Source organism: Nycticebus coucang, chromosome X (assembly GCF_027406575.1).
Source record: "Nycticebus coucang isolate mNycCou1 chromosome X, mNycCou1.pri, whole genome shotgun sequence".
NCBI lineage: Eukaryota > Metazoa > Chordata > Mammalia > Primates > Lorisidae > Nycticebus > Nycticebus coucang.
Window position 1 is genome coordinate 251,162 of NC_069804.1, and position 16,181 is coordinate 267,342.

Genomic DNA, 16,181 nt, shown 5'->3' on the forward strand with positions numbered 1-16,181 from the left:
AGAAATAGTGTTACATATGTCATTGCTGAACATCACCATGGTCACCGGGTGGCCAGTGGGAGCACCTCAAAGGTGACTGTCATGAGAGTCAGGAAGGGGGTATGGGGAAGTCTTTGTGGAGTGAGTTCTTGAACTTGTCTCTCCTCGTAGCTGGACTTTTGTGCCTGGCTTCTCTCACTGACCATCAGGTTTTCAAGTGTACCCACATGGTAGCAGGTGTCTGTATTTGCTTCCTTTCTGCAGCTGACTACTGTCCCCATGTGGATGGACCACTTTATTTTGCCCCTTCACCAACCAATGGACACTGGCCAGCTCCCACCTTCTGGCTGCTGTGAACATTCATGCACATTGTCAACACTCTTTTTTAAAAGTCCTTTTCTTACCTTAAACTCAAACAATGACATCAAGAAATCTAAACATCCCAAGAAGACCCATCTACAGTTCTGCATATATTGGGGTATTTCCCAGTTTTGGGGGGGATGGGAAATCAGCAAGTTTGCTTTGTCTGGAGGGTCGGTGGGTGGGTTCTGCTTAGCAAATGCTGGCGTTTGGGAATCTTCCCACTTGTCAGAGATTTGTAGTAAGTAAAGGAGCCTTTACTGAGGCATCCTCAAGCACCTTATCTCTCTCTGTCTCTTACTCGTGTTGCTGGATGGTTCTGAGTGAGAATAATTGATTCTGAGTTTTCCAAACAGCTGGAGGTGGGCACTTTTCTGTCCTGGAGATCCTGGTGTATTTTACGGACTCATTACAGTGTGGTAAGCCTCCAGACCCTGCTTCTTCTGACTGTTTTGACAAGTGCTAACAAGTAGCTAACCTCAAATGCAAAGGGGGGGGGGAAGGAAAAGAAAAGAAAATCTAATCCTAATTCGAACCAGTTGCTTAGGAGGCAAAACTTGGCACTTTTTAGGCACCAAGATGTCATCTGGGGAGCAGGGGTGGGTGCCAGCACTGACTCTCCTCAGAAATCACTAACGGAACAAGTTGTCTGCACAAAAGAGAGCTGTCGAGCCACGTGTCTGTCTGGGCTGCCCGCGGAATGAGGCGGCACCAACTTTGGTGGCCTCCGGAGAAACCACAGCGCAATTCTAGATGTATAAAGTCTGAAGAGAAACCAGAGAGGGGGAGAAAAGCAGGCATTTTAATGATAATTCCTGAAAAGTGTTTTTTAGCAGAACCATAAATCATTGTCAAACGAGGAGATTAAACTTATTGTTTCTGTTTTGAACCAGGGACTCAAGGTGAGTGGAAATGTCTCATAATGCAAAACAGGCCGGCAGATGGAGCGGAGCGGATATGGGGGCCGACAGTGCAAGTTTTCCTCCGTTTTCATTTCTTTCTAGGTGATTCAGGGACAAACTTTTCCAAAATGGTGATGCTCAAATGATATCTCGCTTAGACACAGCCCTCACTCAGCATTGCCGGCTTTATTCCAAGGCTGGCAGTGAAGTTGTTTTCCGAGATCACACAGACCGTTAGTTACTATGAGGTGGGGTCGGGGGTGGAGGTACGGGATAAACACCATTGTTAATTTTACTCATTTAGAGTAAAATAAAGTAAAATGAGCCCTTCCCCTGAGGCGGGGGAGGGTAATCACAGTGTCATGGAGGACGCTTTGCATCTGCGGAGCAGGAAGGAGAACATCTGGCTGAACTCCCAGACCAGGGAACCCAGACAACTGTCTGCAGCAGGCAGCCCAGCACCCACGTTTATTTCCCAGGACTTTCTATTTTTAACCTGACATTTGCTGCGTCATTTAAATGAGACCTGCACAGTCATTTCCCTTTTCTGTGGAATTTGTTCTAAGAGCAGCCAAGTGCCTTTCAAGTCACTATATACTTGAGCGTGCGTATCAGTGTGTATACACATGTGTGCATATATACACACAGCACACACACATGCACATATAAACACACACTTCTGTGCACACAGACACACGCATGCATAGATACCAATGCACATACACACACTTCTGTATATGCACACGTAAACACGTATACACACACACATCTGTACATGCGCTTTTGTGCACACAGACATCTGTGCACCTTCTATACAGATGTATTTTATTTAAGGATGGAAGCATATGATCTATCTACTTCTGACACATCTTTTCTTGGCTTACGAGGCAGTTTTCCACTTTCTCCAGATCTAGCTGCTGCCCAGTGCATGTCAGTTTGTCCTGAATGTTCTGAAGGAAGTTTTCCTAAAGACCCCTGTGCAGGGGGCTCACGGATGCACACGGGACCCTGTGAGGCAGTGGCTCCTGTCTCTGAGAGGTGGATTGGGCGATTCTCAGATGTGATCATTTAACACAGCACTGTGGGTTTTCAAGGGAACCTTCATTTTTCTGTCTCAGTTGGCACGGGGAGAAGTAGAGCCCTCCAGGGTGGTCACGGCCAAGTCTGGACCCACTCTCGGCCACTCTCCCGAATCCCTGAGGGCACGTTTTATGTGATTTCTCTCTGAGCCCCGCACTGCCCTGGTTCACGGCTGTCCTGTTGGGTTTTGTCGTGGGCTCTGTTCAGGTGGGGAGATCTCCTTCCTCACACTGTGCTGTGGGGCTTGACGAGCTGCCAAGGCAGGTCGGGGACCCTGGAATATACGTGTGCTGGGCACCCCTTCCTGGGAAGATCTGTGAGAGGTTTTCCTGCATGAACTTTGCTTTGGAGATCTGAACTCACTGTGGGGACTCAGGTTTGTTTTTTCCTCCTACAAAAGCGGTGCTCCTCATTCTAGGAAACAAAAACAAAACAATAGAGAATATAAATGTGGCTTCTTGTTTCACAGGGACTGGGAGGTGCACTGCTCTTACCTCCGAGGGACCTGCAGGTTCAGACCCAGACAGGCAGACGTGTTACTGGCGTGCAGCTGACTGAACCCCACCTGGACATGAACAGACTTCACTGCCCTGCCCTTGGCTTTTTCTTTTCTCTGCCTTCACATTTTGGGGCAGAATGGTGGGATAGGGCTTGGAAGTCAAATGTATGGTTTACAGCTTTTTCTAGAAAAGTCTTTAGTACTATGCAATGCACATGTCTTAATGGCACCTGGCATTTTCCAAAAACAATGTTTTGATCTCTGTGTGAAATCTCCACGTGTAAATGCATCAGCATCCATTTCACCATGCTGTTATTTCTTGGGAATTTAATCATTTCATGAACATTTTGGCACATAAAACTGATTGTTTTTTAATTGCATTCGATAAATGACTTTGTAAAAGGCCCGATTCAGTCTCAAAAAACTGTGCGCAAAATTTGCACTAATTTACACTCTTAAGCAGTGCACAACCTTGCCTGGGACATTATCCTGTAATTATCACTGTTTTTCATTTTAACAGGAAAGAAATTAATTCTACTAATTTAACTGTTTTTAAATGGATGGTAGCCACAGTTTCAATTCGGGAGTTGTTAAGTTTTTAGCAGGGAACATTTTCTTTTTCATGTTTACTGCCTATGCTACTACTTTTCTGTGAATTAATGAGGTGGTTTATTTATTTTTTCAATGTTAGCAATCTTGAGGAACATGAACCTTGGAGTCAGACAGAACAGCCCTTTAAATCCCAACTCTACAATTTACCAGCTCTGTGATTCTGAGCAAGTTAATCAATTACTTTAATTCCCAGTTTTCTGATCTCTAGCAAATGGAGTAGGGGTTTTATGACAATCAGACTAGATAATGTATGTAAAGTGAGCACAAAATGTTAATGTGAAGATAGCATTTAATAAATACTAATTATTCTGATTGATTTGTAAAGGCTTTTTATATATGAAGAACATAAGCCCTTTTATCACTGGTATATTTTAATAAAGATTTTCTAGGTTCTTTTCTGATATTTGATATTATTTTTGAGACATGAAATATATAAATAAATACATTTTTGGTATTTTTTCAGATAAAATATACACATGAATATATTTATTTTAGACATAAAACATTGTACATTTGAATGTAGTCAAATCGATCAGTCTCCATGGAATTGTTCTATTGTTTTTATTTTTAAAAATTCTTTCTTGATGTAAAGATTTAATATTCATCCACCATCCACATTTCACCTGTATTTCATGATTTAGTTTTTCTGTTTAGCACTTTAATAAACCTGGAATTAATTGTGCTGCTCAATCTGAGGGGTATTTCCCTCCCCTCAAGTAATTAGCTAATTTCCCCAAAGTTAACTTGAGCAATCCTTTATTTCTGTGTTATTTTTTATTTTTATTTTATTTGCAGTTTTTTTCTTTTTGGCCAGAGCTGGGTTTGAACCCACCACCTCCGGTATATGGGGCCGGTGCCCTACTCCTTTGAACCACAGGCACCACCCTATTTCTGTGTTATTTTAAATAATTTATGCATCTTCTGTAAAGTTCCCATAAGTCGGACTATTTTAGAGCCATCTGTTTTATTCTTTAATTCTTAATCTCCTTCCATATTGCTTGAATTATTGTAGCTTCCTCTCTGCATAGGTAACCCTGTCATCACTGATCTTATATCACACACACAAGCACATTCCTTAGGTGTTCTTACAAATTTATCTTTCAGATGAACTTAAGAATTATTTTGCCAAACTTAAAAGAAATCTATTTGGATTTCGTTGGGAGCCGCATTAAACTTAAACGTCAGTTATAAAGCATTGCTGTCTTCAGATGACACAGGTGTCCTTATAAAAAGAGGAGGTGAGGGCACACGCACGCACAGAGCGACGGCCCTGTGAGGACGCAGGAAAAGACGGCGTCTGCATGTGAAGGAGAGAGGCCTCAGGAGGGAACAGGCTGAGACACCCTGATCTCAACTTCCAGCCTCCAGGATGTGAGAGAACAAATGTCTCTGATTTAGGCCGCCTGCTCTATGCTACGTGTTACGGCAGCTAGAGCAGAAACATACAGGTGGGGCTCTACAATTTGAATTTCTTTTTTTTTTTTTTTGTAGAGACAGAGTCTCACTGTACCGCCCTCGGGTAGAGTGCCGTGGCGTCACACGGCTCACAGCAACCTCTAACTCTTGGGCTAACGCGATTCTCCTGCCTCAGCCTCCCGAGCAGCTGGGACTACAGGCACCCGCCACAATGCCCGGCTATTTTTTTTGTTGCAGTTTGGCCGGGGCTGGGTTTGAACCCACCATCCTCGGCATATGGGGCCGGTGCCCTACTCACTGAGCCACAGGCGCCACCCTACAATTTGAATTTCTAAAGCATCCTCAGGGGTGTGCATGTGCTGGTTTTCCAGTTCTACACTAAGAACCACGACCTTCAAGTATTCCGACAAAAACCGTAAGGCTCACCAAGTTAGTTTAGCATACCCACATAATTTTAAAAACAAACCTTGATGAAAATATGACCAAAAAAAGAATACAGACAGCCCAATTTCCTTGTGAATTTTGATGTGCAAATTCCAGATAAAACACTATCAAGAAGAATTCTGCCGTGTATTTCACAAAACGACCATACGTCAGAACCAAGTAGCGTTTGTTTCTGGAACGTGAAGATGTCTCTGTAACTGTAAATCTATGAACAGAACTAATCGCATCTTCAATTTAAAGCAGAGGAACCACTTGAATTTATTCGTAGATGCTGATAGGGACTTTGATAAAACTCAAAGGGAGATTCCTCCAAAAAAATTTCAGCAAATTAGAAAGAAAAGGCCTAGACAAGTGTTCAAGTGGTGAAATGCTGATACTGTTTCCATAAAACAAACCCTAATATAGGAAGTCCCTGAACACCACCATTTTTGATATTTTTGGAGGTTCTAGCTAATAAAATAGAATAATAAAGTCATTTTTTAATCTTTATTTTAAACATTTGTATCAATGATTTTTATTTGCAGGTAACATAATGGAATGACTGGAAAAAAAAGCCACTTACAGCATCAGAAAGTTAGGATGGTGGTAGATACTAAATGAACACATGAAAATCAGTGTTCCCCCACTTTGTTCAGAATCTCTGGAGGGTGTAAGGTTGGTCCCAAGGAGACCACGTGCCTCCCCCTTTTGAGGGTGAAACAGGGTTTCTTTCTTAGTGTCCAATGAGATGGCAACAGTAGGGAGGGTGGTGACCCGCAAGTGGTAAACCAGGGGACACTTTCTACCCTCAAAGGGCCATGGGTTCTGTGTGGCCAAGGCCACAAGGGTCCTGCAGTAATCAGGATAGCCCTGCTGGGTCCCTGAGGGAAAGATTCCCTTAAGGGCAAAGCACACAGTGGCGAGCCTATCTGTCCGGCCGCTCTGTGGATCCAGACACCCTGGTCCCCATTAACTTAGAATTCGCTTTGCATATTGTCTCAAAGAAACAAATCTGTTTTAGTGTCCTGGGGCTGCCATAACAAATGACCACAGGCTGGGGGCTTAAACACAGAGATTCACCCACCTGGAGTCCTGGAGCCCAGGGATCTAGGGTGCAGGAGTCTCAGGGCTGTGCTCCCTGCACAGGCCCCGGAGTCAGGAGCAACCACAGGCAAGAGCATGCACTCATGTACACAGCCCCCACACGCATGCACACAGCTCCCACATGCACACAGCCCCCCCCACAGGCACACAGCCCCTACATGCACAGCCCTCCCCACAGGCACACAGCCCCCACACACATGCACACAACTCCCACACACATGCACACAGCCCCACCCACAAGCACACAGCCCCCACATGCACACAGCCTCCACACACATGTACACAGGCACAAGCGCACACACAGACTCACACAATCACACACATGCTCATGCACAGAGCCATACACACGTACCTGCATGGCATGACCACACATGTGGGTGTCCAGAAACATCCACAAACCCACATGCACACAGTCAGAAACAACAATCAAGGACACTCACACCTGCAAACACCACATATACACATGAACACACATAGACACACCTGCACACACACAGTGCACACAGGAAACTTAAGGTAGACACACACAGTCACGCACACACACATCACACTAATGCCCACACAAGCACACAGGAACACAAACACACATTCATACCCACACAGCCACAAACACAGTGTGCACAACACACTCACAGATGGGCCTGAACTCGTACATTAACACACCCACTCGTGTGAGCTGACATGTACAAGTGCGCACACGCGCACACCCACACACGTGCACCCACCCACATGCACACCCACACACGTGCACACCCACACATGTGCACACCCGCATGCACACCACACACGTGCACACCCACATGTGCACACCCCACATGTGCACACCCACACACATGCACACCCACATGTGCACACCCACACAGGCACACCCACACATGTGCACACCCCCACACATGTACCTACACACATGCACCCACCTACATGCACGCCCCCACACGTGCATAACATGCTAACACAGTCTCACCCAGATGTGAGGGCACACAGGGGATCCCGCACATGCACACTTGCCAAGGGTGTGCACACACTCCCGTGTCTTCACCCTGTCCAGCCTGCAGATAGAGTTGTCCTCTAAAGAGCAGAGAACGGGTCCAGAACTTCAGTCTAGCCCAGCCTGCAGGTCTCCCCCTTCCTCTAGCGCGTAGATGGTAAAACCCTTTAGTTCCAAAACCTGCCTTTGCTGTGAAGGAGCCGAAGTCCCACTGGCCATGTCCTCTCAGGATACAGAGCAAGATTTCCTCCATGGTGACTGCAAGGTGACCACGGTGACCTGGCACGGACAGGAAGAGAAGGGTGAAATTTGGATATTTGGAAAATTTAATGCCCATCACCAGGTTGTCTGCTGCAAATGCTGCATTTTCACTAAATCCCACCCTTATAATCCTAAAGTAATTATTTTAATGATCACCAAAGTGACTTTTTTTTTTTAATTGGGAGCAATTTCACAGCTCTGTGTTCTAACGGATAGAGCCGAGAAGTGCCCTGTTTTGGGAGGGGGAAAAGCAGTGAGACTCATACGATGGTTGGAGGCAGGGCACTACTGTTCAGGCCGCGAGCTGGGCATGTCGGCCCTGACAACTTTGCTTAGTTCTTCCATCTTCTAAAGACAAATCTCCTTTCTGGGAACTTTCAATGCCATTTTAGTTATCTGTCTAATCCACCTGTTCATTTACCAGGAATGGCAATTAGGAGAAATTACGGCTCAACTGTGACGTGCAATTAAAATTCAGGCTATTTTGGGGGATTGCAAACCCACCCTGTCCTTTAAAAAATATTTTTATTTTAAGCATCCTCTTACAAATCCTCTGATAGAAAGTTTGCACTCTTTTGAGGCAGAGCTTGTAATAATAAACCATCTGGCTGACTTAAATGTGAAAGATTAAAGTGATATACAGTGCGAAGGCTCCCCATTCAATTGCTAATATCAAACCATGACTGACTCAGGCGGTGACAGAAGTTATTGGTGGAAAGAGGTAATTAAATCATCTTCTCACAGAGACGGGCCCAAAGCAGGGGCTGGCACTTGCCAAGAGCAAAACTCGTTTTACCAAAGAGAACGGGCTGGCCGCTGCCTCCAGAGCTGATCTCTGCACCCCTGGGTTTGTTGTAGGGTGACAGGTGACAGTTGTGCATCCCTTGGTTTGTTGCGGGGTGACAGGTGACCATCGGGGACCAGCAGAGGATACAAAGCCTGTCCGCATCCACCACGTGGGCAGGCTTCATGGAGTAAGAGACACACCAATGAAACAGACATTGGTAACGATTCCAGGTGTATTGCAGAGTGTCCAAGGAACAAAATCAGCATTCCAGGGTCTGCTCCTTCCCAAGGTTCTCCTGTTGTGACACCCAGCTTATCACTCCTGCCGAGATGGCAGACACCACACCAGGGGCTGTATGGGGCTGTGTGAGGTGTGGGTGCTTTCCAGAGTGGGTGTGTCGCACACAATTCCAGTCACTGCACCATGACCCAGGTGTAGAGCTGTGCCCCGGGGCTGGGTGCCCAGACACAGCTTGGAAAACGTGGCTAGCATTTGGCCATGGTGGTGCAGAAACCCCCTGAGTAGTGTCCTCCGCCCCACCTGGGTGAACCCAGACACGTTTATCGCTTCTCTCCACAGAGGTGATCAGTTCCCTACCGCTTTCCAAGGGGCTGTGATGCTGTCCTCTGTTGCACCTGCTCCCAATCCATCCCCAACCTCCCCTGTCTGAAACTCCATTTGCTCATGTCTCAGAGACATGCAGATATGATTTCTTTTTTTTTTGGGTTGCAGTTTGGCCAGAGCTGGGTTTGAACCCGCCACCCTCGGCATATGGGGCCGGCGCCTTACCTACTGAGCCACAGGCGCCGCCTGCAGATATGATTTTTTTTTAATTTATTGTTTTAAATCTCATAGTAACATGAGGGTACAATGATTAGGTTACATTGTGTATATTTGTTAGGTAGTGGGCCCTTCATCCAGGGGGCGTGCTGTGTACCCCACATTGAGCACATTAGGTGAGATCCCGCCAATCACCCTCCCTCCTCCCCCTCCCCCTTCACTTCTGTCCTCCCTCCACCCTCCCCACCCCACTTGAGTTTGTGTTTTTCTTTCACGTGGGCATGCATTGGTTCATCTACTGGCTTCATGTTAATATTGAGTACACGGGATGCATGCTTTTCCATTCTTGAGATACTTTACTAAGAAGAACATGTGTCAACTCCATCTAGGTAAATACAAAAGATGTAACATCTCCATCTTTTTTAGGGCTGAATAGTACTCCATGGCATACATATACCACAGTGTGTTAATCCATCCATGGGTTGATGGGCACCTGGGTTGCTTCCACATCTTGGCGATTGTAAATTGATCTGCAATACACATTCTAGTGCAAACACCCTTGTGGTAAAATGATTTTTTTCTTCTGTGCAGATAGCAATGGGATTGCGGGGTCAATTAGAAAGTTGATTTTCAGCTCTTTGAGGATTCAGAGGTGGGAATCCTCTTGGTTCATCCTCCACCAAGTCCCACAGCCCAGGAAGGGCAGCAGCCCAGCATATGGGGGTTCCCTGAACATTTGGAACTATTTATCAGAAATGTTACTCTTCTTCCAAGGCGGCACTGTTCTAGCCCAGAGGGTCCCTCAGCCATTACCCTGAATGTCTACCCAGCCTCAGAACCTGACCTCAGTTGGAAACAGGGTCTTTGCAGGTGCAATTGGGGTCAAGACAAGAGCATCCTGGGTTAGGGAAAGCCCCAAGTTCAACAAGGGGATCCTCATAAGATAAGAGAAAGTGTAGGTAGACCGAGAGGAAAGGAGGAGATATGGAAATAGGGGAAGAGGCTGGAGTGACTCAGCCATGACCCCAGGGATGCCAAGGAAGGCTGGCAGGACTGGAGAGAGGCCTGGATCTGGGGCCTCTGGAAGGAGCCATCCCTGTGGACACCATAAAGGCAAGAGGCAGGGTCCTCCCCTGCCAGGAACAGAAATGCCAGAAGGTTGTGCCCAGGTCTCGTGGGGTAAGGCCACCCCACAGAAGAGCTTATATTTTCTGGCTCCTGTGGGGCCATGTTGGGGTCCCCACAGACACACAGGCACAGAAAACAGGAACAGACAGTAATGTGATTACTCTGGAAGAATGTGGCAAACACAGGAAGACACCACATGTGACTTCTCAGGTATCAACTTCCCGAGTTGCCCATGCCTGCAGGCAGGAGGCATTTTATACTTTCTGTGTCCAAATCTCATCCCAGGAGGTGAGACACCAGGACGCCCCACACTGCAGAGGCTCAGAGAGGTGGGGTAAGTGGCCCCAGGTCACACAGCTGGACGGGGTGGGGCAGAGGTGGGTGCAAGCCTCAGTTTTCCCAATGCGACCTGTTTCTCCAAGCTCCTTCACACCACCCATGGTTTACTTCCACGTGGGAAGATGTGCAGTTATTTCTGCTTCCTCCCATGGATTCCTGGGCACAGGGCACCCTGGTGTGAGTGGTGGGTTGTGCTCGGGGCAGGCAGTCAGAGGGGAAGGCTGGACTCACGGCATGTGGCCAAGCATTAGGTCACCAGCTCCATGCCAGAAGGGGGCCCCACGCTTGGGGTTTGAAGCCATCTTGACATTCTAAATTTTGTTTTGCAGGTGTGTTTCGGTACGTGTCTTAGTCTGCTCCGCCAGCCATAACAAAATGCCAGACATTGGTGGTTTAGATGAGACAGATGTTTATTTCTCAGAGTTTTAGCGGTGGCAGGAAATCTGAGTGAAATAAATGTGTTGGCAGGGTCTGTTCTTGGTGAGGGCTCTCCTGGCGTCTTGCAGACAGCTGCCTTCTTGCTGTGTTCACACATGGCAGGAGGAGAGAGAGAGAGAAAGAGAATATATATGTAAACAGACAGCTGTTACCTGAGCCAGGAAAACTTCATTTTCAAAAACAGGCAAGGGGCTGGGTTTGGTCCGCAGCCCAGAGTTTGGGAGTCCCTTACCCAGATCCCCGCATGTCCAGCTGAGGTCTCTGGGGCAGCACCTCCTCACCAGCAAGGAGCCCCCACCCCACACTGGACCTACAGACCTGGATCCTGCACGGAAGCCAGACCCCACGTGGTTTGTGCATGGGTCTGAGTTTGAGAAGTGCTGCCGGTGACCCACAAAACCTCCTCCATGGCACCCCCCTGGAATACCCATTTTTTGGAACATTTGGGGGATATGAGGAGCTGGAGATGCTCTATCTCTGGGGGAAAGTCTCTGGGTTTGTGTTTTTGCCAATTTCTGTGGTGTAAATGCTCCCACCAGGTCTGATTTCGACCCTCTAGTCCCACTGAACAGGGAGGTGGCTGAACGTGAACTCTTTAGCTCTTGGGCACCAGTCAAGCTCCTGAGGCACCAACTCCACTGAGTGGGGGCTTTTACCCAACTCCTGAGCTTCTCTTCCTAGGGAGAGTCCTATGCAGGTGTGTAGGGCGTCCTCCCATGCATGCCAAGACATCGCCCTTCCTCTCCACCTGGGGAAGGAGGTGCCAGGAGCTGGGATGCACAGCAGGTGTGTAGGTGTGGGGGGAGGCTCTGGGAAGGTGACATCTGGGAGGTGGGCAGGCAGGAATGGAGTGGGGAGAGGAAGCCCCGAGATACATCCTCAAATGACCCAGGGATGCCTGCTATCCTTGGGTGTGGGGAAGGTGCAGAAAGGTAAGTTTTGGGGGCCCCGCTTGGATCTCCAGGTCTTCACCTCTATTAACGTACACTAGCATCTGTGAGTTGACCACGCAGGGGCATATAAAAAACTGGTTAACACACAGAGGTGGTCACCCTGAGGAGCTAGGCCTACTGTACTGACGTGTACATGTGGGGCACGTCTGGTCTATGAAAACGAGGTGACCTCAAGGAGGTGGTCAGTGTGGGCAGGTGGTCAGCTATGGGTTGCAGCAGCCAGCATTCCCCTTGTTTCCCTTGTGACTCCTGCCTGCCTGCCTGACGACCACATTACAGAAACTCGATTTATTTTCTAGAGGAAGTTCATGGCACTGGGCTTGTCTGTGGCCATACAAACGCCACAGTCGCCTGTCCAGGTGACACCTAGGGTTGGATTCCACCTGTGTGGACTGCTGCAGCGTGATGGGGGGGCGGTGACTCATCCCCTCTGCCTTTTCCTTGAAGCATGAGGATGTCTTTGGTGGCATGTGGGTGACAGCCTGAGACTCAGTGAGGACTCAGAGTCATAGAGTGGGGTTCAGGAGGTGTCCCCAAACACGCAGGTGCCCTGGAGTGCCTGCACCCAGGTGCTGTGCCAGATTCTGGGCAGGAAGGGCAGGTGAGTTACCAGCCTGCCCTTCTGGGGTATCCAGGCGGTCCCTGACACAGATAGTCTCACTATCTTAACAGCTATAAATTCCAATTATTTCTGTAGGCAGAAAATCTGCTCTAAAATATGCATGATTAAAAAAAAGACAACACCTCTCAAAACCTCCCGTAGTTTGAGTCTAATTTAGACCCCAAACCTAAGCCTTGCTCCAATCACTGGCATTTCCGACAGTGGCTCTCTTGAGCTCGGAGGGTAATTTCAGGAACCTCCATCTCCCCTACTTTGCGAGTTGGGAAGCCGCCTCTGACCCACCCTGACTCGGGGGCTGAATTCTCCAAAGGCAGCGGAGGGCCGGACCGATCGCTAATGAAGGCACCGCGTAGAGGCCCTGCAGACGGGCGGGGAAACCCGGCCAGTTCTCCGGCTCTGGGGCCAGGCTCGCCGAGTTTGGGTTTGGGCGCCCCTTTGATTTTCAGAGTGACAGGAAACCGTGTCTCCAAAGTTGGATCGACTGATTTCATCTTTCGGTGAAGCGCGGTTAACTTTTTGATTTTTTTTTCTCCTTCCCTTTTCTTTTTTCTGCCCTATGCTTTTTCCGTAAGGAAAGATGTAAATGAGCAGAGATTCTAACGAGGCAGGGCCTCCGCGGTGACCCCTTTCTGCAAAAGCTCCGGGTCTGCGCGCCCTTGCCGCCTCCACCGCGGCCCAGCCAGAAAGCGCGAGGGCGAAGCGCCTCGCAAGGGAACCGGGGCCTGTGTTTCATCAGCGCCTGCAGCCGCTCGGGAACCAGGGTCGTTAATGAGGTGACATCAATCCCCACCGCGCTGGGAGCCGGGCACCTGCCTCCCCGCCCCCCGAAAATAAACAAATAAGCGGGCGAAGGAAGGGACCGCCACGCGGGGCACTTAACTGTCTGCGTGGCCGCGCCTTTGAAGCTGTTTAACTCCCTCTCGTACTTGGGTTATGTCACGGTCCCCACAACAAGGTAAATCAAAGTCTAATCGAGTGGAAAAACAGCGCGTGCCGCAGACAGGTACCGGCTGCGTGGCTCCCACGGAAGCCCCCACCTCCCGCCTCGCCCTTTCTAGCTTCTCTCCTTGGCTATTCTATTCATGGAGATCAAAGTTCTTGTTTCAGCTCTAATTAAGAAAAACTAACAGAGATGCGAGGCCTTCTGGCACCGATCGGGGCCTCGGAGGATAACTGCTGAAATCTTCCAAAGATTTAAATAATTAATATGACACCTTGAGCTCCGAATGGGGAAATTAAAGAGGGGGTGGGGGGGAGGCGGAGGAGAGGGGGTTGCCCGGTGTTGGAGTTTTGAACAAAGCCAGGGCCAGAATTGGAAGCCATTTGTTCCCGGGGACGCAGGCGGGACTCTTTGTCATGCTAAGGAACCTTTTGTTGGCTCCCAGCACCCCCAGAGCCGACCCAGTGTGGACCGAGGCTGCGAGGGAGGCGCGTTTGCTGCTGCTGGGGCTCGGGAGGCGGCCGCTTAATGGTTTTTAATCCTCCTAATCCGAGCAGGAACGGCGGTCCCCAGGCGCAAATCCGGTCCCAGAAGCCCTCCCGAGCCGGCGCCGGGCTCTGCACAGCCGCGGCCTCTGCGAAATTCGAGGAAGGAAGGGTCCTTTCGCAGAACGGCTGGCATTGTGTGTCCCCCGTCTCCGCCACGTTCCCGGGGCCATCTGAAGACCAGGAGCAAAAGGAGCCGCAAATCCCGCGTCCGGGGAGCGCCGGCCGGGCCTGGGCGGCGGGCGCCCCCATCCTCCCCAAACTCCGCCAACCTCGCTGGCCCTGGCCGGCCGCGCCCGTCTGCCCCGCCAAGCTGTCTCCGGGAGCGCGTTGGGAAGCGCGGGGATCCTCCGCGGGGACCCGGATTAGCCGTGAGCGGTGGCCCGGATGGTCTCCCAGCCTTTTGTGCTCACTTCATTCGGACTCTGAGAAACCCCGGTCCCCTCCGCCCTGCGCGCGCTCCCAGAGCAAAACCCACGGGTCTGATGCGACCGCGTAGCGAGGAGCCATCCAGTGGAGCGATTCGAGCCGCCCGCGCCGGCACCTCACCTCGCAGAGCCGCCCCAGATCCCGAGGCCTGGCGGTGACGCCACCCAGCGACGGGCTTCACGTTTTAAAATAGATGCCCGGGACGAAAAGACTGAGTTTCATGGAAGGAGATTGTAAACTGCACGGGAGTGGAGGGAAGGTGGGTGGGTGTCCCTCGCCGCTCCAGGGGTCTTGTTCATGGCCCTGTTCTACCAGAGCAGTTGGGCACCCGGAGCCAACTCCACTCTGGACGCGCCCGGGACAGGAGCTCACGCAGGGACGCGCCCTCGGGCACAGATGTCTTGTCTCTAGGGGGGAGGGGTGACATTTCCCTCAGGTGGAGGCTGCGGGCTCGGAGGGGGGCAGGTGTGGGAACACGCACGTACGCTGCACACACGGGCACACCCGCCACGCACGCTGCACACGGACACACGTGCTGGACGCACTGCACATCAGGACACACGCCACGCAAGCACACACACCACACCACACGTTTGCCTCCGCAATACACACAACACTAAAAATAGAATTACACGCACCACACTCACGTCCACAGTGGCGCCTGTAAGCACCATCTGGTTTTCAACCCAGCTGATTACCTGAGTTTCCGCCGCCTCCTTCCTGTCCCAGGACGCCCTAAACAGGCTGACTGCCTGTGGTGGGGGAGGGGTATTGTCATCCTATGCTGTTTCAGCCCTGCAGGGAGGGCAAGGACTGCCAAAACAACCTCCACGCTCCATTCTTGGGTCATCACATATTTTTCTGTTATTTGCTTTGGGGAGTGGACACTGTCCCTGCACTGGTGAGACCCACGGTGGCATAGACAGGTTGGCAGCTGTTTGGAGGTGTCCAGGCAGCATTGTGGGCAGCTGACCCGGAAACACACAGGCCTGGGGAAAATGCTGCTAGGACAGGGCAGAGGAAACTTCATAGGAACGGGACTGGGGAGTGCTGAAGGGCAAGCAGAGGGCAGAGGATGAATTTCTCTGGTGGTGTAAGGTGATTCAGAAGACCCAGGTGGTGGGATCTCTGTCCAGTCTGGGGACCATCCTCATCCCTGGGATGCTGAGATCCCAGTTTTGATTTTGGATGCTGGACCTTGCTCTGGGACATTCACATGGGCCAGTCAGTGGCTGGACTGTCCATGGCCTCTGCTTTGAGGCTGGAAGGCTCAGATGTTTGCCAGCAGCTGAGTGGGGATCTTACTCCTGCACCATCCCTGTGCAAACGTGCTCTAGCATCTTCTTAGCATTTGTCCTCAGGGCGTGCAGCCTCCTGGAGGACCACTGTGGGGTCAAAACATTGAGGGGCAGGTGGAAAGATAGATGAGAAACTGAACATTGTGATGGGGGTGGAGGCAGCCCCACAGGGCAGAAAGAGATGGTGGGACGGTGGGAGGAGAAGCCCTCTCCTCCTTGCTTTTCAAATCCATCCTTGGCACCTGCAAGTTGCAAAGCCACCGAGCTGTGAGTAGGAACCCTCATCCCTGCTCAGACC

At 50.0% G+C, this 16,181-nt stretch overlaps 1 protein-coding gene across 1 annotated transcript; it reads left to right on the forward strand.

The window, feature by feature from the left end:
• The first annotated feature begins 13,565 nt into the window (after positions 1 to 13,565).
• LOC128576695 (basic proline-rich protein) lies at positions 13,566 to 14,839 on the forward strand. Its single transcript, XM_053578952.1, has 2 exons — positions 13,566 to 13,626; positions 14,169 to 14,839. Exons 1-2 carry the CDS (start codon positions 13,605 to 13,607, stop codon positions 14,741 to 14,743), a joined length of 597 nt encoding a protein of 198 aa, XP_053434927.1. The 5' UTR covers positions 13,566 to 13,604; the 3' UTR covers positions 14,744 to 14,839.
• Positions 14,840 to 16,181: the final 1,342 nt, after the last annotated feature.